Raw genomic sequence first — 24642 nt, forward strand, 5'->3', positions numbered from 1 at the left:
TTTTGCTTAAGACATGCCTCTACAGTAAACTGCAATGTATTATATATATATATCCTAAAATAAAGTAAAATAAGATTTTTGGGCCCCTTTTTCAAACGATAAAATACATTTGAATCTAGGTCATGTAATATATTCGTAAGATTTTCAGATTTTCAAATGGCAATCTCTTAAAAATTGCTTTTTAATGCATATGGGACTTTGAAACAACTTAACATTCAAGTTACTATTCCTTCTACAATTTCGTAAATTTTCCTTGACCTTGAAATAATAAACTTACAATGATTAAGAAAACTTCAGATTTTTTTTTTACGATATTGATAGCATTTCTATCACTTCTCAACAGTTAAGAGAAATTACATATTCTAATCCTCTTGAGCCTTAAGATACTTTAACTATTTTGTTTTAGAGACATCAAGCATAAAATCTTTTCCAAGAAATATTTACAGAATAAAATCAACTCTATTTTTATAAAGCATGAAAATGAGCAGTAAACTGTTTATAAATTAATTAATCATTTGTATAAACATAAAGTTTCTAATTTTATGCAGAGTTTTCAAACAAAACAACATACTTTCTTGAAATGACAGATATGGTTCAAAATATAACGAACAAAATCAAAAGTTTTAAGCCAAGTAATAAAATTAAAAAGAAAAGGAAGAAACTTAACATTTACTCTTTTATTAATCTGCAATTTTATAGCATATTTCATCATTATGACATTGTATATCATACGGAATCTAGGCACATAATTTAAACTTTTACCACGAGAAAAGGCAAGAACATACACTCTCTTTACATACATATATATATGTGTGTGCTTGTGGAGTTAAAATATTTGCTAATAGTTTGGCCAATGCATGTTTTCTGAAGAGGGAAATTCAAGCTTCAATGAGACATTTCTAACAAAATATTAATCTTTCTTTGGTGATATTTCTTTGCCTTCTGTTATTATGATCAACTTCAAGAAATTTTTAGATTCTTTTTTTTTTTTTTTGTCATATTTATTAAACTTTAGAAAAAAGGCAAACAAGATGGTGTCAATTGCTCCCCTTGACCCTCACAAACAATAGAGCAGAATATATTTAAAACTTGAAGAATTCAATTGAAATGCGACATACTGAATCTATGCCTTTTAAGGATAACCATTTACCTTTAAACAAATAGGCTAAAATTTGAAAAAAAAAAAATAAAACTGCACATTTCGAAAAATAAAGTACTAAAATGACTCATTTAAAAAAAACCTGCATTATCATTCTTCAATGATTTGAAAAGTTTACTTCAGTTGCACCACTGAACAATTTTTTTTAAAATAAACTGCTTCCATGCCATAGAGAGCAATTCATCAATCTTCCAAGAAGCGTTCTCCTTTGATCATGGCTTTTAAAATCCTGGTGTGGCCAGTGTCTGAGCTAACAGCTAGCATCACATCATCATCTTCTGTCGTGAAGACTACAGCTCCGGTGACCCCTGGGGCGGGAACTTCTTGCACTATCTGAAAGCCATTCTGACCTCTGAGCTGGAGCATATAAATCACCTGCAATTGCCTGCTGCAGGCAAGTACGAATACCTCCCCTGAAATATAAATTAAATGTTGTCTAATTCACTTTTTTAAAGTAGGGAGGGAATTCCCTCTAAGCTTTAAGAAAAAAGGGATAACAGTTTTTATCAGTAGAAAAAACAGAAATGGATTTTTGATGCAAGACCAGGGATTTTCGACAGGCTAGAATCAAACCTGGGACCCTCTTGTCACAAGTCTGATACTTACCCCTCAGGGTACCATACCCCTACAAGCATTTACCAATAGCCCAATTATGACATACAGAAATTGCAGGAACTTGTTATTAACCAATCTTGTTATAGACATGAAGGTAATTGCAGCTTCATGGAGAGGCCATACCAGCTATGTTATTGACTGTTCCAAACAGACGAGCCCAAAACAAGGATGAAGCTGCAGTCACTGGATGTCATAACAGGGTTGTGCTGGATATACTTGTACTGTTAGTTTGTAGGGCTCGGTCGATGGCATTTTTTGGCTGATAGGCTGATGCTGATTGTTTAAAGATGGTCGATGGCTGATTGCAGATTGTTTTTCTCCAAATAGCTGGCAACCGATGCCGGTGGCAAAAAAAAAAAAAGGAAATAAATTGCAAAGATAATCAGGGATTTGAATGATCATTTATTCATTTCACTTTACTTCCTTTCTATGAATAGAGAATTGTAATCACAAAAAAAAAATCAAATTTCAACCTGAATTTCTATTTTACGATCACCCAATTTAAAGTTCACAACTTTTTCTGCACCTCTGTATGTACATATGTACCTAAGAACTTATAGATGACTGAAATATCCATTTTGAACATCTCCTCAGTTAATTATTGCAAGTTCTCTCGTGATGTCTTCATGCGCATAAATTTCCGTCACTCAAAAACTTTACAAAAGAGTAAGTTGAAAATTCATACATACGTAATATGATCCAAAAGTTTGGGCACAAGTTGTATAAAACTTTATCCCGAATAGTTCACATAACCGAAGCACATCTATCTACAAAAATAGTCACCTTGAGCGACTATGCACTTTTGCCATCTTTCGTATTGCTTTTGGAAGCACCTTTGGAAGCCATTTTTCACAACCTCCTGTAAGGCCTCTTGCCTTGCTCTTAAATAATCGCTAAATATTTAAGAAATGCTTGAAACGACAAGGGAAGGGGGAAGGGGCAAGTTCACCCTCTGATTTTGGTGTAGCTCGCAACATTATACTTCGTCCCCAACTTCAGCCTCATTTTTTTCAGTACAGAACCACTATCACCAACGCCTCAAGAAGAGTTTCTGAATCTACTTCAGCACTTCCAAAGAAAAAAAATCAAAACTCTCTTTGATTTCCGAATTACGTCACCATTCAAAACATCTTTAATCAATTTCTTACATTAATGCTTTAAATTCTTCCTAAACAATAGATAAAGTTTGGGGGGGGGGGAAATCTCTAATTTTATGAATGGTGTTAGTTTTAAATAACTCGGAAGTACAACTAGAGTTTAATTTCAGAACTAGAGGGAGAGGAAGGGGGGCACGCAAGTGTTCTCGGAAATAAAAAGATAATCTTAAAATATAAGAATTCAAAATAATCATAAACATTGTTGATGTCCAAGATTTCAAAGCGATTGCAAACAAAAACAGCATTTTTGAGGAGGCTGCAATTGGATTCAAAATACTTTTTAAAATCGAGGCTGCTATGAAGGGGAATACAGTGAAATACGTATGTTTCATGAACAATATGTGGAAGTTGGTAAACACGATGAAGTATGAAGTGAAAAGGGGGGCGCTTGAAACCAGCGCGAGCGCCGAGACCACAGGTCTATTGTACTATCCCCGCTTAGATTACTAAAGGAGCCCAGTAACAGAAATAAATCTCAGCAGTTGCCTAACCGAAATTCTAGGCAATTCCCAGGGATCTAAGTAAGATATCCCAAGTGCTCAAATCTTTGTGCAGAGTAGAAGTCACATTCACATAGCACATGAATTGAGCTTTCATCAGCCATATGACATCCTCGACACGAAGGGTTGTCGGTAACACCCATCAGATTAAGGTGCCTATTAAGAGAGCAGTGTACAGTTAGTAACCCAACAGACTTCTTGATCGCATTCCTGCTCAAGTTAAGCAGTCCCTTAGACCTGAGCAAGGGAGGCTGCTGGTTCAGAGTCATGGCCTGTCTTTGGTAAACACGATATATATATATATATAATAAAAGTGAAAAATATTGAAAAGATCACACCAAGAGCCCATAGATGCGCAACGCAGCAAAACTAAAAAGCCAAGTAAATATAAAATTAAGCAAACAGAATTGCAAATATTAAACAAATTATAAATTATGATGACAAAAAGGAAAATTGCAAACAGCTATTAAGTAGAAAAAGATAAAGTATGAATCCAGAGCTCATCAGCCGTGGAGGATTCATTAAATATGGTCAAAAGACCAAAATTTTTAACTAAGAACTAAAGAAGAATGTTTAAGCTCCAGTACATGCAATATAGAGTAACAATGGGCAAAAGCACCACTTGTTAAACTAAAAACAATAAACTAGAGCTCAAACCTAAAACTAAAAGCAGGGGGTTTCGTCTCGACTAATCAGGAAAACAAGTTCCGATAATTAGCCTTCCACAGGACAGGTACTGTCCCGTGGAAAAAAGTGATCAATTTACTTAATATGCTTGATATTAATTACTTAGAAACTTTTGATTTTGAAAACCTCTTCACCAATATCCCACTCATTGAACTTTTTTCCTCTGTATCAGAACTTTTTAATTCGGTCAAGGATTCCCTTGATTTTAATGAATTGTTTTTTCTTGGTCTTTTTAAATTTTGTATTTTCAATAATTTTTTCAAAAATGGTAATTCATGTTTTCTACAAATTAATGGCATAGCAATGGGAGCTAATTTTAGCTCTACATTAGCCAACCTTTTTCTTTTATATTATGAGAGAAAATATTTGACAATCCTTCCTCTACACCTCTTTGTTGCAGATACATAAATTACCTTTTGTGTATAAATTTTCCTAATTTTTCTGAACTTAGCAAAACTCTTTATCATAGTTCCTTAACGCTCAAAAAGACCAGTTCTAATCAAAATAGTTTTAATTTCATGGATATCAACATACAAATTGACTCAAATTGTTCCACTACGCGAATTCAATTTCACAGTTAACAGCTTACAAGATTTTTCATTCTGCTTAAGCAAAAAGGTTTTAATTGGCATTATTGTTTCGCAAGCTATCAGAATAAAAAGAATTTGCAATACCATTTCTGCATTTAAGCAAGAAATTTCAGTACTCAAAAACTTACTTTTTAATAATAACTTCCCTAAAAATCTAATTGAAAACATTTGCTTAAGTATAGCCTTCAATGAGCATTTCGCTTCTTTTGAAACTGTTTAACTGTGTAAATGTATGATACAACCGTGACAAACCATTTTTTATGAATCACCGGGGTGGATGAATTTTTTACACGTGGGAAACAGGCGACTCTGTATGTTTATGGATTGATTTCTGGATATGGTTTTATGTTTTTAATGTTACGTTGACAACTGGAATGTATTTTTATCAGGTTGAACAATGGATTGGGCTAAGTTTACGTGGATTTCAAGGTAAGACAATTTTGTTATAGGCAGGTACTGTCCCGTGGAAGGCTAATTATCGGAACTTGTTTTCCTAATTAGTCGAGACGAAACCCCCTGCTTTTAGTTTTAGGTTTCAGTTCTAGTTTATTGTTTTTAGTTTAACAAGTGGTGCTTTTGCCCATTGTTACTCTATATTACATGTACTGGAGCTTAAGCATTCTCTTCTAGTTTATAGTTAAAATTTTGGTCTTTTGACCATAATTATTGAATCCTCCACGGCTGATGAGCTCTGGATTCACTCTTTTTCTATTCCTACTTAATAGCTGTTTGGATTTTTCCTTTTTATCATCATTTGTTATTTATAATTTGTTTAAAAGTCAAAAGTTAATAAAATTTGTCTAAGCTAAAAACAATAAACTAGAGCTCAAACCTAAAACTAAAAGCAGGGGGTTTCGCCTCGACTAATTAGGAAAACAAGTTCCGATAATTAGCCTTCCACGGGACAGTACCTGCCAATAACAAAATTGTCTTACCTTGAAATCCGCGTAAACAAATCCTGTCCGTTGTTCAGCCTGATAAAAAAGCCAATCCATTCGTCAACAAAACATTAAAAATATAAAAACGTATCCGGAAATCGGTCCAAAGACATACCAGGCCGCCTGTTTCGCACGTGTAAAAATTTATCCACCACGGTGATTCATAAAAAAATGGTTTGTCACGGTTGTATCATACATTTACACAGTTAAACAGTTTCAAAAGAAGCGAAATGTTCATCAAAGGCTATACTTAAGCAGATGTTTTCAACTAGATTTTTAGGGAAGTTTTTATAAAAAAGTAAGTTTTTGAGTACTGAAATTTCTTGCTTAAATGCAGAAATGGTATTGCAAATTCTTTTAATTCTGATAGCTTGCGAAACAATAATGCCAATAAAAACCTTTTTACTTAGGCAGGAGGAGAAATCTTGTAAACTGTTAACTGTGAAATTGAATTCACGTCTTTTATCATAGATTGTAGTGGAACAATTTGAGTCAATTTGTATGTCGATATCCAAGAAATTAAAGCTATTATGATTAGAATTGGTCTTTTTGAGCGTTAATGAACTATGATAAATAGTTTTGCTGAGTTCAGAAAAATTAGGAAAATTTATACACAAAAGGTCATCAATGTATCTGCAACAAAGAGGTGTAGAGGAAGGATTGTCAATTAAATATTTTCGTTCATAATATAAAAGAAAAAGGTTGGCTAATGTAGAGCTAAAATTAGCTCCCATTGCTATGCCATTAATTTGAAGAAAACATGAATTACCATTTTTGAAAAAATTATTGAAAATACAAAATTTAAAAAGACCAAGAAAAAACAATTCATTAAAATCAAGAGAATCCTTGACTGAATTAAAAAGTTCTGAAACAGAGGAAAAAAGTTCAATGAGTGGGATATTGGTGAAGAGGTTTTCAAAATCAAAAGTTTCTAAGTTATTTATATCAAGCATATTAAGTAAATTGATCACTTCAACACTATTATTAACAATCCAGAACCAATTCATTTGTTGAAGTTTAAGTTGTTCAAGAATTTTTTTGAGAAACTGTTCAAGCTTTATACTCAGGTTTTTTCCCAATGGTGTTGGTGGCAGAGCAAATAAAGCGAAATCCAACAGGTGTTTTATGAAATTTTGGAATTGCATATAAGTAAGGTAAGTTAACAGAATCGGGACGTGGCAAAAGTTTGTAAGCAGCAGCAAATTTTTTGATGATGGAGGATTCATTAAGTTTGGAGGAAACATAAGTGGTGGTTTTTTCTAGTTCATTTTTCAAAATATTAGCATATAATTTTTTGCAGCAGATAGAGTAATTAGAACTTGCTTTATCAACAACTGTAAAGACAAAAGCTTTTTTAAAATCATTGATGGCATTATTTTCATCAGCAGAAAGATGGAAGTATGAAGATTCAGTGTTAACAATATCACGTAAATGTGATTTCAGTTCAATTAAAAAGTGGTGTCTATATTCAAGAAATGCATTAAGTGGAACATTAAAACAATAGGAGATTCTTCTTAAAAAATATTCAAGTTCAAATGTAAGCTTATTAAAAGCTTTTAGGAAATTAATACGAAAATTAGGCCGATATTTAGTACCCAAACTAAAAAGTTTAATGAGTTTTTTGTTTTGTAAAAAATTCAAATCACCGGTCAGAATATGACCAAAATCAGAGTTGAAGAAGATGGAATTAGAGAAATTAGCACAATTACAATTCATCAGCAGAAAGATGGAACTAGAAAAAACCACCACTTATGTTTCCTCCAAACTTAATGAATCCTCCATCATCAAAAAATTTACTGCTGCTTACAAACTTTTTAAATTGCCACGTCCCGATTTTGTTAACTTACCTTACTTATATGCAATTCCAAAATTTCATAAAACACCTGTTGGATTTCGCTTTATTTGCTCTGCCACCAACACCATTGGGAAAAAACCTGAGTGTAAAGCTTGAACAGTTTCTCAAAAAAAATCTTGAACAACTTAAACTTCAACAAATGAATTGGTTCTGGATTGTTAATAATAGTGTTGAAGTCATCAATTTACTTAATATGCTTGATATAAATCACTTAGAAACTTTTGATTTTGAAAACCTCTTCACCAATATCCCACTCATTGAACTTTTTTCCTCTGTTTCAGAACTTTTTAATTCAGTCAAGGATTCCCTTGATTTTAATGAATTGTTTTTTCTTGGTCTTTTTAAATTTTGTATTTTCAATAATTTTTTCAAAAATGGTAATTCATGTTTTCTTCAAATTAATGGCATAGCAATGGGAGCTAATTTTAGCTCTACATTAGCCAACCTTTTTCTTTTATATTATGAACGAAAATATTTAATTGACAATCCTTCCTCTACACCTCTTTGTTGCAGATACATTGATGACCTTTTGTGTATAAATTTTCCTAATTTTTCTGAACTCAGCAAAACTATTTATCATAGTTCATTAACGCTCAAAAAGACCAATTCTAATCATAATAGCTTTAATTTCTTGGATATCGACATACAAATTGACTCAAATTGTTCCACTACAATCTATGATAAAAGACGTGAATTCAATTTCACAGTTAACAGATTACAAGATTTCTCCTCCTGCCTAAGTAAAAAGGTTTTTATTGGCATTATTGTTTCGCAAGCTATCAGAATTAAAAGAATTTGCAATACCATTTCTGCATTTAAGCAAGAAATTTCAGTACTCAAAAACTTACTTTTTTATAATAACTTCCCTAAAAATCTAGTTGAAAACATCTGCTTAAGTATAGCCTTTGATGAACATTTCGCTTCTTTTGAAACTGTTTAACTGTGTAAATGTATGATACAACCGTGACAAACCATTTTTTTATGAATCACCGTGGTGGATAAATTTTTACACATGCAAAACAGGCGACCTGGTATGTCTTTGGACCGATTTCCGGATATGTTTTTATATTTTTAATGTTTTGTTGACGAATGGATTGGCTTTTTTATCAGGCTGAACAACGAACAGAATTTGTTTACGCGGATTTCAAGGTAAGACAATTTTGTTATTGGCAGGTACTGTCCCGTGGAAGGCTAAATATCGGAACTTGTTTTCCTAATTAGTCGAGGCGAAACCCCCTGCTTTTAGTTTTAGGTTTGAGCTCTAGTTTATTGTTTTTAGCTTAGCAAGTGGTGCGTTTGCCCATTGTTACTCTATATTACATGTACTGGAGCTTAAGCATTCTCTTCTAGTTTATAATTAAAATTTTGGTCTTTTGACCATAATTAATGAATCCTCCACGGCTGATGAGCTCTGGATTCACTCTTTTTCTATTCCTACTTAATAGCTGTTTGCATTTTTCCTTTTTATCATCATTTGTTATTTATAATTTGTTTAATATTTGTAATTCTGTTTGCTTAATTTTATATTTACTTGGCTTTTTAGTTTTGCTGCGTTGCGCATCTATGGGCTCTTGGTGTGGTCTTTTCAATATTTTTCACTTTTATTATATATATATATATATATATATATATATATATATATATATATATATAATGATTTGCAAAGAACATAAGTAGATGGAATGTTAAACCATTCAAGATTTCTAATGCTCTTAAAGCTACATTTACTCTCTCTCTTTGTCTAAGACATTTTTCCATGACTTTAAAAAAAAAAATCCATGACTTTTAACAAAAATATTCATTTTCCATGACTTTCCAGGATTTCCATGACCCGTACGAACCCTGTAGGTAATATCTTCAGATCTTGTTCAGGCGACCACCGTCTGGTGATAAACTGAACATTAAATTCTCTGTGTGATTAACAGCCCTACCTTAATGGTGGTACATGAAAGATTGGATTCCATATCAATGGATCAATCACACTAGGTCAGCAAAAGTCTAAGGCCTCATCCACAACTTTATTGGTAAGGAGCTGGGGAAGAAACATTACGATTCTCCAGAGATTACCAAAAATTAATAAAAGCAATTATTGTTTTAAAACTGAATAACAGGAAAAAATAATTATGATTAAAACAGGAATTCCTTTGTTAACAATTAAATAACCACTGCTATTTTCAAACCAAATAAATTAGGAAAAAAAATTTAAAATTTAAAAAAGAAAAAATGAATTACTAAGAACAAATTTAAAAAATAAAACAAATGACATTGCAGAAGTTGAAAAAAAAAAAAAAAACCTGTAAGTTTTAAACAGCACACACAATTAAAAGACATTTAAGGAATTGAGAATTGTCTTTCTTCTTACCCGCCAAATAGAACCGCTTAAGAGTATTAACATTGTGAATGCTGACCGTGTGATCAAGGATGAGATCGTCTGCCAGCGCTAAAACCTCCAGCACCTCCAAGGAAGTCTGCACCTGCCCATTATCTTTTAAGAGAGTCGTGTTTGCTCTTGCCAGCAACAGACACAGCTCTTTCTCTGTTTGAACCCACAGAACTGCACTGATGGCTGGCTTTGTGTGGTATACAAACAGCTCAAACTGAAACATTAAAACAAGGTGAGCTTTTTTTTTTCCAAAAATTTAAGAAAAAGGTGTAATTATCAAATAGTTCCGAATTAAACAGGCATAACAATATCTTTTTAAATTACATTTTGGATTGCTAATTTTTGCTTATTTTGAAAATTATAAAAAGGTTGTTTAACTCCTTGTTTCTAATTGGTCTCTTCAATGAGCTTTTTCTTTCATTGACCATTTGCCGATCTTAAGTTCGGAGCATTTAACTTTTTTGTTTCCAAACCTTTATATATTTTTTTAATGTCTTGACACTTATTTCATTTACATATTTTTGCATTGAAAAACAAGTTCTTTATGCCCTAAAATATGAGTACGTAGAGTTTTTTTTTTGGCTGCCTTTTTAATTTTTGCTTTTAATTTTTAACTAACATGCATAACTACTGCACTGATAGTTAAAAACTATAACAAATAAAAAAATAAAGATCATAAACAAATATGCAAACAAAGAAAACAATTTCAATTTATAAGTTTTTTTTTTATATAAAAGTCAAACAGCAACAGAAGTTACATAGCTGTTAATTTGCAATAGAAACATTTAATAAGTCCATCATCATCTTAACCCCTTGAGGACCAGCGCATGGAAAACGAAGCGCAGCTACGGGACCGAACGTTCCGAAATGGAACGCCGCCATCGGCCCGAGCATTTACAGCAGTTAAGCCTAACTGAACAAAAATAATCATATAAAATCAGCATATCAAAATAATGACTTGAAATTTTAAATTTGCTGTAACAATGTACTACTGATTACTAATTATTAATATAAAGACTATTACATTATTAGAAGGGAGTGAAATAAGTAGAATACTAAAACTTTAACTATGTGCACAAAGTTAAATAATATGTGCACAAAAACAAAGTTAGAGTTAGACATCTTGAGTGTGCAATCAAAGAAAAAGAAATGTCGCAAAATATATGTAAATTTAATTAAAACAACTTAGGTCAACTAATTTAAAATAGTTCAATTCCCATGCAACAAATCTCAAAATTGCTTCATAATTCTCTCGAAAACATTCCCTTTCACTCACTTCGCTAACCATTTTTATTGCAATGTTCCAGTCTCCAAATGAAAAAGAATAAATAAAGAAGAACAATATCAGAAAGGATTCAAAAATAATCATAAACTTCAGTGCTGCTTGAAATCATTCCTGTACTCTCATCGAACGGGGAATCCCAAAAGTCTGGAACACATACGCAAAAATATTTTAACCATCCTCCCCTCCCCCATTATTTATTCAGCTAGATGTATATCTCTTTCAATTACTTGTAACAAAAAAAGAGAAGCAAAGATATAAACAAGAGCAATTGAGACCTCATAAATCATTCGCGCAGAGCAGTGATTCACTGATGTTTACATAAAAAAAATCTATCTTATTGAGAGGCCCAAATAAAAAACTAAAGCCTATACATGAAGGTCAAATACCATGTGACTCGAATATGATCAAAGTTATAGCCATTTAGCGCCATCTATTATCGTTTAAATATTCAGTTCAATCGTTGTATTTCGAGAAAGCGTATATGTGACGCTGGGACGCCAGCGTCGATCAGAGCGCGTAGCGGTTACGTGCCACTGGGCTGATAAGAGAGGAATTGTTGTGTAGCGTCCGCATGACGCTGGGTGCGAACGGGTTAATGCCTGAAGAAATCATACAAAAAGCTCCTATATTTTTTCCTTTTATCCTTTTTTTCTTTTAAATGCTTATTCATAAATTACATAGTTTGTATTTGAAATGTTACTTTAAGTTTGCTGGCTTATGCAACAATCAGGTCCACCTTTTTTTTTTTTTTTTGAAGCATGAGTTTGTAATAAACTTCAATACATTTTCTTAAATCTTTGAAAAAACAGAAAAACCTCAAAGTGGAATTCTGCGAAGTAAAGGTTGAAATCTGCGGTATTCCATCAATTAGCTGAAAAAAAATCACATGTATGCATACAGTAACAGACAGAAACTGTTACTGTACAGTTTCTGTCTGTTTTTGTATGACTGCACGTCTTGCTCGCCAATTGTTTTGTTACTGTAAACCCTACTCACCTTCTTTTCCACCCAAGCATAAACTGAGATGGAGGAATTTGGTGGCTTTGATGCAACGGCAAGACGGAAAGGGAACCGTCCGCCTTCCTCAGAAATCAAGTCATAAGCCAATGGGGTATTGGAGTGAAACATCTGTTGGATCGACCAGCTGTTGTTTTCTGTCTTGTACTCATAGATGTAGATCTTTTCATCCAACACTAAATTCAAACAAACAAAAAGAAAGTAAGGAGGATCACTGCACCGAAAGCAGATTCTTTATTTAACAAATGTGACAGCCATATTTCCTTTTAAAAGTCAAACTTGAATCAAGTACAAAATTTCCCTAATTAATGAGCCACACAAGTATGTATGATTTCTTGAGTACATTTTTCATTTATTTAATGAAACATAACTTTCATGAGGTATATAACTTCCCTTTTTTGTTAAATGATCCCAGTGTTTTCTCTGAACTGAAAAACCTGTAAGTTACTTCCTCACTTACTCACTATTAATACAAGAAGTTCTGTCTAGAACTAGATGAGCCTACTTTCCTGTATACCCATACTACTTTCTAGTACCTGATCAATATTCTCAAAAATAGCTAAAATCGCAAATTTTTTCAAATATATTTTTAAAATACTTTAAGCTGATTTCTAGGAATAAAATATTCCTCACTCATCTAAAAAAAATTAGATGCGTAAAATAAAAAAAAAATAGCAACAACTTTTAAACAAAGCAGCTAATATACTTTTTTCCATTAAAAATCTTTAACAGCTTCCAAAACGAAAAAATAATAATTAAAACTAATAAGCTCATTAAAATAAATACATCATAAAAAAAATAGTTTCTTTTCCCCTGTTGCCAAAAACAATTTTTTAAATGAATTAATGCACTTACCAAAATAAATAAAACAATAAAATGTCAACTTAAAGAAATAATTTTGATGGTAAAAAAAAAATCATTTATGTAGAAACATAAATGACTTCGAGTTTACTCGCCAAAAACTGAATACCTAAATTAAAACTTTAGCGTAAAATAAAAACAAGTCAGATCAACAATAATTATTCACAGTCAAAACCATAGCTGTGGAGTCGGAGTCAATCTCATTTTGGGGTAAAGGAGTCGGAGTCGAATATCTAAGAATCGGAGTCGGTCATTTCTCCTCCGTGTATAAATTTTTGCCAAAGCTACGAAGTCAAAGTCGGGGAGTTGGAGTCCGATTAATTGTCGGGCACAGGAGTCTGAGTCGGAGTAAAGTGCCCCTAAATTCTCGGAGTCGAAGTCTGGAGTTTGGCGTCAAGAGCTATTTCCAACAAAATTTGTTTGAAGTAAATCCGCCTTCAAGTAAGGAATCTACATTGACTTTCAGTTTTCCTGTAGGCGCTAATGTTAAGGGATTTGAACTGTTCAAAATTGAACGGAAAATTGTCCAAATCAAAAAGATACTTTATAGACAAGTTTTTCATCAAAAGCTTTTTCCTACAAAGTTTGTTTGAAGCAAATTCGCCTCACAGTTCGGAATTGCCTTGAATTTCCCCGTAGGCGCTAATGTTAAATTTTTTTGAACTGTTCAAAATTGAACAAAAAAATAGTTCAAATCAAAAAGTGAAATATGGGAATAAGGTGTCCTTGCTGAGATCTTTCGAACAAAAAAAAGTTTGTTCGAATCGGACTATTCATTCAAAAGTTATTGGGGGGACAGACAGACCGACAGACATTTATCCCCATCTCAATACCCTACTTTCCAATTTTTAATTTTTCCATATTTATTTAATTATTTTATTTATTTTTGACTTTTTTTGTTTTTTGCGATATTTTTAAGATGCATTAAGCCTTCTTTCATGCTTTTTTCTTCTTTTTCTGACTTTTACTGGGAAAGTAGGCTAAAAAGTAAGAATCTATAGTTGGAAACAGTATATTAACAGAAATTAAAACAATAGTGGTAATACTATTTTTTTTATGAATCAATTTTTTTTAATCCGCTCACTGTAATTAATTTTATCTTTAAATATTTTGCTCCACATGAAACTATGTGAGAAAATAAAAGACTATATATATATATATATATATATAGGTAGCTTCTTAATATAGTTTCAAAATAAATATCAGTTGTGATTTTTTTTTAAAGGAGAAATTAAAACGATTTCATCATCATGCATAAAATATAGAAAACAAAGGATAAAATGATGAATATTTCATTATTTAGTCACATATTCCAAAAAATGTCAGTCAACTGCAAGTCATGAACCATGGGGTATGCCAAAATTTTAAAACTTTAAGCATATTCCTTTATCCACCATCATGATTCCACTTTTTTATCTGGGACACAAAATCCACAACCTTACCTCTAATCATTCAATTTCTCCTAACATTTTTTTTCTTCTAGTCACTCTTAGAGGCGAGGCTTAGTAAAATATATATAATTTGAAAACTGTTTCACATTAAGGGTTGAAGAAAATTTCCAAGGCAATAAATATCCAGGTGCACAATTGTAAAACTATTTTCTGCTACATTTTTCTTCAAGAAGTTCTTGAGGTTCCAAGGCACATTCTTGACAAGAATTTGCTTGGGTTACCGGCTCGAAGAGTTCAGTAATCAGACCAATGTGAGCCACAAAATGCAAGCAAAACTCGGCCAGGAGTAAAATGATTCTTGATATACATTACTATACATACATACACATAAATATGCCAGATAATTTTGGCTCAGCCCAAAAGCATTGTTTGTTACAGCTAATTTTGTCTCAACACACTTTAAACAAACAGGTTCCGACTTCCAACCAGGTGGACACAGACCATTATTGTTAAACATTAACATTAACTTTGCATTGTTATAAGTTAAGCTGATGTTCAGGGGCGGACTGGCTATGTGGGCATTTGGGCAAATGCCAGAAGGGCCGGTTCCCCCGAAAAGGGATCAGAGCCTTAGACCATGCACGAGCCACGGTCCCAAAGGGATACCAATAGCTCGGGGAAAGGTTTTTAGAGCATTGTGGTGTACCGTAAAACTTTTCATAGGGGCCGGGGTCAGGACAGACGAGAGGCCACATTAGCTTATTTGGAACCACAGGGCCGCCGAGCGCGACTCCTTGTCAGTCTGATCACCGGGCCCCCTCCCGCAGAAAACTTATGCCACTCCATTTTCAATCCGGGCCCTTTCAAGTGCCCTGTCCTTATTTTACAACTAGGCTAACATGGCCTCTCGTCGATCCTGTGGAAACAAGGGGCCTGGCTTGGAGTCCAAGCAGTATAAATTTTACATGCTTTATGAAGGGGGGGTTCGCCTTGATTTTCGGCGGCTGTGGCCCCCTTATAACACTTCATACATATATGTGTGTGTGTTTGTATGACATATAGTGGTTTTATGATATTTTTAATGAGTGTTTTGATCTCCTCTTATTCTCTTCACGACGCTGCTATTTTAGTGAAGGTTATGTATGAAGAAGGGGGGGGGGAGGTTGCATGTAATTTCCACTGGGGCCTGGTTAAGCTTACGGTGGCTTTGTTCCCGGTCCTTCCTGGACGGAAAAAGGCTGGCCAAGAATTACCCATTGCCACTTGTTTTATTTTTCAAAGTAAATCCAGCTTACTATTTTAATAAAACTAAAACCTCTTTTTAGTGTCGAAAGTAAGAAAAATCTCTGGTTCAATATTTAAAACCTTTCACATCTGTGTGTGGCCTAGTGATTCGCTTCAGATCAATGCGCAATCTAGCACTTTAAACTTTCTCCTTCTATCGGAGATTGCCCCTGCTAAGAAAATAATGGCGTTAATCGAAAACGTTCCTCTTGACAAGAAAGAAAACGATAAAAAAGAAACAGGAATTAGGTGGGGCGATCCTATCGTCTTGTAACATACATTTCTCGACGTTCACTTGAATAAAAAGCAAAAAAAGTAACCTTCTTCCCATTCATCTGAAAGCATGCTATCTTACTTTTTTTTACAATGATTTTTTGTCAAAATACTCAGTGACCAGTACTTGTTATATCTTATCTAAGAATCTTCCTCTCACAGAAGGAATAATACAAAACAACGGAAATGCTCAAATATCCCTTTTCTACAATTAAACGCCATAAAGCTGTCAACATGATGTGTTTCTCTCAGTTTGACGAAACGGACAAAAGCTTGTGTCCCAACTGCCTAGGGGAAAATCGTTACACTGATCCATTGGCCATAGTCCCTGTTTCAGGAAGTGGGAGTCCTTCCCCCTCCCCCCATCAACTGCCGCGAAATTCGGTGAAGTCTTTTTTGCGCGTTATGAAGAGGCTGAACCTCAGAATAATTCTCTAAAGAGTATCTTCTGCTTTAGCTCATACCACTTATACTTTTTTCTGATAGTTTTGCCCTTTCTTTTTTGATTCCCAGGATATTTTTTGCTCATTATGCATGGTTTAAAATCAATTTTAAGATATGTCAAAAAAAAAAAATCAAGAGCAGTATTTAGAAAAAGAGCCAAAGACTGCGAAAAAGAATTCCCACAAATTTCATCTTTTTTAGCACCATGGCTAAAGACGTTAGCAGAGCAAGTAAGTCATTGTTTATATATTTAGAACGGTTAAATAATTGAACTAAGTTTTCTTAAAATATGTTTTCCCCTTCATGTTTAATCATCTTAAAGGGACATAACATGAAAAGAATTAATTTTCTATTGATTATACATCTAAATGATATACAGTAGACCCTCGTTTTCAAGGGGGTTACGTTCCACAGAAATGCAGCGTAAATCGAAACCGCGTAAATTGAGACCTAATACTAGTGTTAAAATATGGGTTAGGATCTGTAGATAACAAAATACTTCATTCTAGTGATGACTAATTGTACAATAAGTTTAATGTGTACTTATATCGACCTATACACAACATGTAAAAAGAAAACAAATTAATTTCGTGTTCTGTTTATAAAGAGGAGCTGACTATGATAATCTTTTTGCAGTCATCAAGAATTTTTCTGTGTAATTCTTTGCAGAAGATAAACACATCCATGATCATCTTGCGTCATATCCAGGATAGATCTTCCTTCCCTAACAAATCAGAAAGATCATTTCTATTGTCTAGGAAAGGCTCAAAATTTTCAATGTGAACGTTTCTGGTTGTGCGTCACCGACGTCGGTATCCTCGTTGGTTTTGGCCTCCTTTGTCACTCCCAAAAGCTCTTCTTCCAATGAGTTCTGAACTGTGTGAGCTTAATAACTTTACTTCCGGAAAGAGCTCTGGAACCAATCGCATAAAATGTCTCCAGTGGCCCAAACTCAATTATTTGCACGCCAAAATGCAGTTGATTGCGCGTAATCTGCAATCTTTATGAGTTGGATTTTGAAAGAGGGGAAAATTTTATCTGTTTGCATTGCCACCTCTGCGTAAAACCGAAACTCATCTGCGTAAAATAAAATGAAGGTGTCAAATCTTAAACTGCGTATAATCGAAACCGCGTAAAATAAACCCGCATAAAACGAGGGTCTACAGTAATTAATAAAATTTTATAAATTGTAATCGTTAAACTACAAAATTAGCATTATGACGCTTGTTTGCGGTGTTTACTCGCATCAGAGTGCATGTTTTTCAGATTTCCTGTAGTCCTCCCCCCCCCCCCAGGGCCGGTCGATGTTAAAGATCCCAGGGTCGAATTTCCTTCCCAGTCCGCCCCTGCTGATGTTCCTATTTGCATTACATGGTCCTATGCGCAAAGAGAGAAGCAGCAGAAATTTCTGTCTTTTTTGGTACACATTTATGTTGAAATTTATACAAATACAAATACAAAAGTGATGACCAGCAACAGGCACTGGGCCCAGCTAGACTGGTCCCAGTCAATTTACAATCCCCAGTGAAGATCAATGGCCCTCTTAAAACTGTCTACTCCTTTGCTCATTACCACCTCTTCCGGTAAGCTGTTCCAAGGTTCCACTACCCTGCTAAAATAATAATTTTTCCTAATATCCATGTTAGGCAGAGATTTAAATAGCTTAAAACAATGACCCCTTGTCCTGTTTTCAGTGCTAAACTTTAGCCCTGTAACATCGTTCGTTTTAATAAATTTAAACAGCTGAATCATGCCCCCTCGGTCTCTTCTTTGCTCAAGACTGTACATTTTTAGCCTTCTAAGCCTGGAATCATAATCTAAGTGGGAAAGTCCACTTATTAGCCTTGTAGCCCGCCTTTAAACCCTTTCCAATACATTAATGTCTTTCTTAAGATAAGGAGACCAAAACTGAACAGCACACTCCAAATGGGGTCTTACCAAACTTCTATATAAGGGCAGAAGAACTTCCTTAGATTTATTTGAAATAGATCTATTGATAAATCCAAGCATCTTATTGGCTTTGTTGCTAGCAATGCTGCACTGTTGGCTAAACTTTAAATCCTGACTTATTAAGACCCCCAGATCAGTAACTTTGTCTGCCTGACTAATGACTGAACCTTGCAAATAATAACTTGTACACTTATTTCCATGCCCTAAATGTAGCACTTGACATTTCCCAACATTAACAGCCATACCCCATTTATCAGCTCACTCCGTAATATGATCTAGATCCTCTTGCAGCTGATTTGCTTGTTCTTCATTTTCTACAGTCCCCATAACTTTGACATCATCAGTAAAACAATTCATTAGAAGAAATATTTTTGTGAATATCGTTCATAAAGACAATGAACAAAACATGCCCTAACACTGATCCTTGAGGAACCCCGCTTAAAACCTCACTCCAATTAGAATAATTTCCCCTTACAACTACTCTTTGTTTCCTTCCGGTCAGCCAGTTTTTTACCCAAATGAAAGTTTTCCCTCCTATTCCTACATCAGCTAATTTGCTAAGTAGAGCAACATGTGGTACCTTATCGAAAGCTTTTTGAAAATCAATGTAAACAACATCTACAGGCTTCTTATTGTCCAAAGCCATGGTAACTTTGTCATAGAAATGTAATAAATTAGTTGCACAAGATTTACCTTTCCTGAAACCGTACTGAGAACTAGTCAATAGATTATTAGTCTCGACAAAATTTACTATCTTAATTTTTATCAATGTTTCAAAAATTTTGCAAACCACCGAAGTTAGACTCACAGGTCTATAATTTCCCGCACTCCCTTTAGATCTTTCTTGAAGAGCGATGTAATGTTAGCCAGCTTCCAGTCCTCTGGCACTGTCCCCGAATTATAAGAAGCATTGAAATTGTTTGCGATTACATCTGCTAATTCCTCTGCACATTCAACTAAAATTTTCGGATAAATATTATCTGGCCCTGGAGCCTTAGTCTCTTTAATTTTTTTCAAATGAAGTAAAACGTCATCCCTGGAAAATACAAAGTCCTCAAGCTGTACTATAGCTTGTGTCTTGTTGGTGTCGTTGAGATACAGTTATCGTTAAAAACACTCGAAAAAAAGTTATTAAGAACATTAGCAATATCCCTATCGTCCTGGATTAAAATTCCGTGCTCATCAACCAGTGGCCCAACAAGACTATTTCGAACTTTCCCCAAATTAGCATATGCAAAAACCTCTTGGGATTCCTATTTATGTTATCTGCCAGTCTTTGCTCCAACTCTCTTTTCTGAATCCGTACCAAATACTTAAATTTACGCCTTGTTTTACAATATTGGAGCCTATCTGCACTGTGACCTGTTTCTCTAAACCTATGAAAAGCAGCTTGCTTGTAATTTAGAGCATCTTTAGTTTCCCTGGAGAACCACATTGGTCAAATTTTAGTGTTGACACCCTTTCTCCTAAAAGAAACATGATCCCTAACCGTATTCGCTAGATTTTCCTTAAACTCTGCCCACTGAAGATTCACATCGCTATTGTCCAATCCAGAAGAAAGAACTGCTTTCAAACTCTGCCGAAGTGCCACAAAGTCAGTATTTCTGAAATTGGGCACAAACCTAAAATTCTCTACTTTGTGTATATCAAATTTAAACCCAAACCTAATACTGTTGTGGTCACTATCTCCAATGTATTCCCCTACACATAACCCCTGAACAGAGCCTTCCATGTCGCAGAAAACTAGATCCAAAATCGCGTCCTGTCGAGTACCCTGAGTTACAATTTGATCTAAGAAACAGTCACCAATTACTTTCAAAAATTCCTCCTCTGCTATTACTATGGTAAAAATTATTCCAATCAATTCCTGGAAAATTAAAATCTCCCATTATGATGACTGACCCCTTGCTAGAAATGTCACTAATAATACTAAACATCTGTTCGTCTTGACCCTGGCTTAAGTTGGGTGGCCTATAAATATTCCCCAAAGGTAGTTTTTTGCCCTTATTACTAATCAACTCCAGCCAAATCATATCAATCTCATTAGGTTTATCATTAATTACCAATTCATTGCAAATTAAAGTGTCTCTGACATAAAATAAAACCCCACCACCTCTTTTACCTACTCTATCTTGTCTAAACAAATTATACCCAGCAATAGATAATAAATCATCATCACTTTCGGTAGCCCATGTCTCAGTAACTCCAATAATATCCAACCTCTCGTCTATAATTATGCTTTTCAATTCTTCCATCTTGTTCCTAATACTACGAGCATTTGTATAAAAAACCTTAAGTAAGCCCATCTTACTTTTATTTAATTCTGCACGATTGTTTGAATCCCAACTGTTAAAATCTCTTCTCTTATTAGCCACCCTATTTCCGTTTCTACTAAAATCCCAATAGTTAGTACCCTTTTGAATTCTGCTCCTTAAACCATGCCCCCCATTCCAGCTTAGTTTTTTGATTCTGAAGCCTCTAAAACCAAACCACTAACCATTTTGACCCCTGTAGAGCTCAGATGCAGGCCATCCCTAGTAATCCAATCGCGTTTACATTTACTCCACACATCAATAAACCTGATACTACGCTTAATGCAAATTTCCTTGAGTACCAGGTTCATACACCTAGCCCGTTGGTTTAACCAACTCCTATGCACTCCATACCTGGGAAGCAAACCAACCACTTGGACATTTGCCGAACAGTTGGTTGCTTTGTCCAACAGGGAATCCCATTCCTTTGTAAACTCATCGTTGTTACTATGGCCTACATCATTAGTTCCCACCCACAAAGTAACTACATCCTCTTTATTAAATACCCCCTTCTTTTCAGAAACCCTATTTACTTCTCTCACCCGAGCCCCTGGCACAACATCTAGCCACCTTACGTCTAACTCTGCCTATTGAGTTTCCCACCTCACGCACCATTGAATCTCCCAAAATTATACCCTTTGTTTCCCAGTCAGTCGCCTCAGCAATAACTTTCCCCTTTACCTCTGGAATTTTCCTTTTTACTAACTTCCTCCTTTAATTCTGGAATATTCCCACTATCAAATACACGGCTAATGCCAACCTCCTTTTTGCTAACTTCCCCCTTTCCCTCTGAAGTGTTTACCCCATCTACACGCCTACAGCCTAATGCTAACTCACCCTCCAAAGTAAGCATCCAAACTCTGATTTCTGAGAGTTCAACACAATTTGTGCAAATGAAATCCTTCTCAGACTCATCCTTCCCCTTAAACAAGCAGAACATCTGACATAGGTCACAAGAAATCCACTTGTCCCCTTTACCACTTTTAACCTCCTTCATTATGCATATAATTCCCATTCTAGTTCAAAATGGTACACTTAAAAAGTCAATACAAAAATACAAAATTGGAGAAATAATGCTAATTATTAGAATTAGAAAGCATTGGAAGTAAAAGATACAAATATTACTAAATCCTAAGACAAGCAGTAAATTAAAATAAACAAGTTACACCCTAAACAGAGCACTCAGGCTTAACAACAAGAAATCAGCACAATTTAGGCTTAGCTACACAGAATAGAAAACACTTTAAGAAAGCAAGTAAATCAAAAATAAGACTTAAAAGCACAAGAATACTTAATTATATGATAACATACAATAAAAATACTGAAACTAAAGTAGTAAAATAAACAATTACAGTAAAAAGTTTCTTCCAAAAAGAATTGAAATAAGCAATTCACCCATTAATCCTCATATTAATGTATGTATACCAATTATTAGAATGAAAATTCAAGTAGGAAGCATAAAAATACTGTACAAAATTTTATGGTTAAAACTTAAAAAACCAAGTTTCAAATAATTTTATTTTTTGATTTTCATTTCAAAATTTCATTATTTGTTTTAGGGGCTGACAATTTGAACGAAATTTAATTTTAAACCTTTTTGAAAGTTTTGAATTGTGGAGCACTTACACATTTTATTATTTTTTCTTTTTCATAAACAATTTTTTCCAGGGAAAAAATAAGAGCTAGAGTAAAACATTTATTCAAAGTGAAAATGTTACAAAAAACTTCAAAATTTAAAGAATAAATTTAATTGAAAAAAATATTTCAATCGCCTGTTGCATCATATTACTTGCAAGACAAATGAATATGCTTACAGATTTCCAATCCAAATTATAAAGAAAATGATTTAGAGCTTTAAAAGGCTCAGAAATATACAAATTTACTCAAATAAAAAAAATTACGAAACATACCTCCAGAATTGAAAAGTATTATCAGATAAACTTCTTCATCTTCGAACAATTTCACATCTAAAACTGAAGCATTGGATGGAATTACTATTTCATTCTTTCTCACTTCCGATGCATACACTGTGTTAATTATTATTGTATTTTTCCCGTACGATCTGCAACTGAAAGGGGAAAAAACTTTAAAATAATACAATCAACAGCATCGATGAAATAGCATTAAAATTATCATTAAACCTATCCAAGTAATCTTCTAGAAATTACCCATTTTTTTCCATATGAACCCAGAAACCAGTAATATCTTGCAGCTGTATTTGCAAAGAGAATGGATAAACTCTCCCTTTCAATTTCTTCCTGTAGGTCAGGCTGCCGTCAGAGAGTACGTTCAAAACGTATGACTGGACATTTATACAGGCAGCGTTTTTTTTTTCCACCCAGATAATCATTTGTGATGTCCTTCTTTCCCATTCTTCACTGATGAAAAGAAACAAAATGCGGAAATTGCGAAACGAAAATAGTCAAACTTATTTTAAGAAACAATGTCAGAAAATATTCTCTCAAAAAGTGCCACACCTCAAAAACGATCTCCAGATTAGTACATCTCAAAAATTGTCTTTGAAATAGTGTATCTTGAACATGTTTTCTAAATAAATGCTTCTTTTAAAAATTTTGAAAACATGAAAATTTCAAAATTTGATAACAGAAACTGAGGCTAATTTTCCACTGCATGCATCAAAATTTTAGAAATATCCTTAAAATTTGAAATTTTCAAATTATTTTTCATTTGGGGAGTTTTAAAACCACAGCTTTTGAGCTCCGTCCCTTTTTAACATTGATAAGTATGTTACAGCAACAAAATGATAGAAGATACAATAGAATCATTTATGCGCACTAACTGGGACCAAAGGCAATCTGGATAGTCGAAAAATCCAGGTACTCTGGATGATAAAGGCAATACAAATCTTTAAATAAGTTACCCTTCATTACAAGGAAAAAAAAAAACATTTTGTAATAAAATTATATCTAACTGTTTACGAATTACAAGATATTAAAAAATATAAAGAATTTTTCACATCATTTCTCAACAAAAGCATTGGTCCACTGCCTTCTGGTTCAAACACGTCTTGTGTTTGACAAAAGCACAGTCAGACAAATACTTTGTCTAAGAGGCTTTCTTTTTTCTTTTCTTTTTTTTGGTTTTAGTAAGTTGGACAAATTAGGATAGTTGATGTTTGTAAAAAATTTCAAGATGTGTTTAAAGTACAGACTATGATAAGAAAAAGTGAAGTTTTGTATGTAAAAACTGTTAAAATATCAGAACTGCAACTTTTTGATTGAAGATAATGTGTAAAGAAAATATGCAAAAATATTACTTTATGATGCTTACCCAAAAGGTCCCCGGCTCAAAAACTGGGAGAAATCTTTGTGTGTGATGATGCTTCAAAACTTGATTCAACGAAAAGAATTCAAATTTAGCAAGCTCATCTAAAAGAAAACAATGCAAATGTTTTAGAAATAAATTTAAGAGAATCATTTATATCATGTCCAATTTCAGACTTTGCGTTTAAAATGAATTACATTTAAAGCAGTGGATGATTAAACTTTGTGCTCTAAAAAAAGAAAGACTAAAGTCAATTGAACTGATTTGAATAAAAAATGTATCTTTTCTCATATTCAGACAGTGAATTTAAGTTATAGTACAACCCATTGTTTGTCAATAAAAATTTGATAGTTTAAAATTCACAAATGTCTAAAATTAATATGTAAATTTTTCTTAAGAATAAAAAGAAAAAAAATTTTGAAAAAAATAGAAACCGACTTCAAAATTGCTCTAAAAAAGTGAAAAATAATTTTTATTCTTTAAACACCATCGATAATACTTTTAAACATAATTTTTTGAAGTTGGCGCAAAAAACGATCGATAAAATCATTCACAGCTATATACTCAACTACAAGTATAAATTTAACCAGGTCCAGTTTCTTCACTTACCACATGCAGTTACGCATTGATGACAGCATATTTGAGTAACGATATAA

At 33.7% G+C, this 24642-nt stretch overlaps 1 protein-coding gene across 1 annotated transcript; it reads right to left on the reverse strand.

Annotated features, from left to right (window-relative positions):
* Window positions 1–1072: 1072 nt before the first annotated feature.
* Window positions 1073–22905, reverse strand: LOC129234449 (uncharacterized). The gene is made up of 5 exons (XM_054868456.1): window positions 22870–22905; window positions 22612–22769; window positions 12166–12362; window positions 9864–10098; window positions 1073–1572 (listed from the first exon to the last, which is right to left on the reverse strand). Exons 1-5 carry the CDS (start codon window positions 22881–22883, stop codon window positions 1343–1345), a joined length of 834 nt encoding a protein of 277 aa, XP_054724431.1. The 5' UTR covers window positions 22884–22905; the 3' UTR covers window positions 1073–1342.
* Window positions 22906–24642: the final 1737 nt, after the last annotated feature.

This window comes from Uloborus diversus, chromosome 1 (assembly GCF_026930045.1).
Source record: "Uloborus diversus isolate 005 chromosome 1, Udiv.v.3.1, whole genome shotgun sequence".
NCBI lineage: Eukaryota > Metazoa > Arthropoda > Arachnida > Araneae > Uloboridae > Uloborus > Uloborus diversus.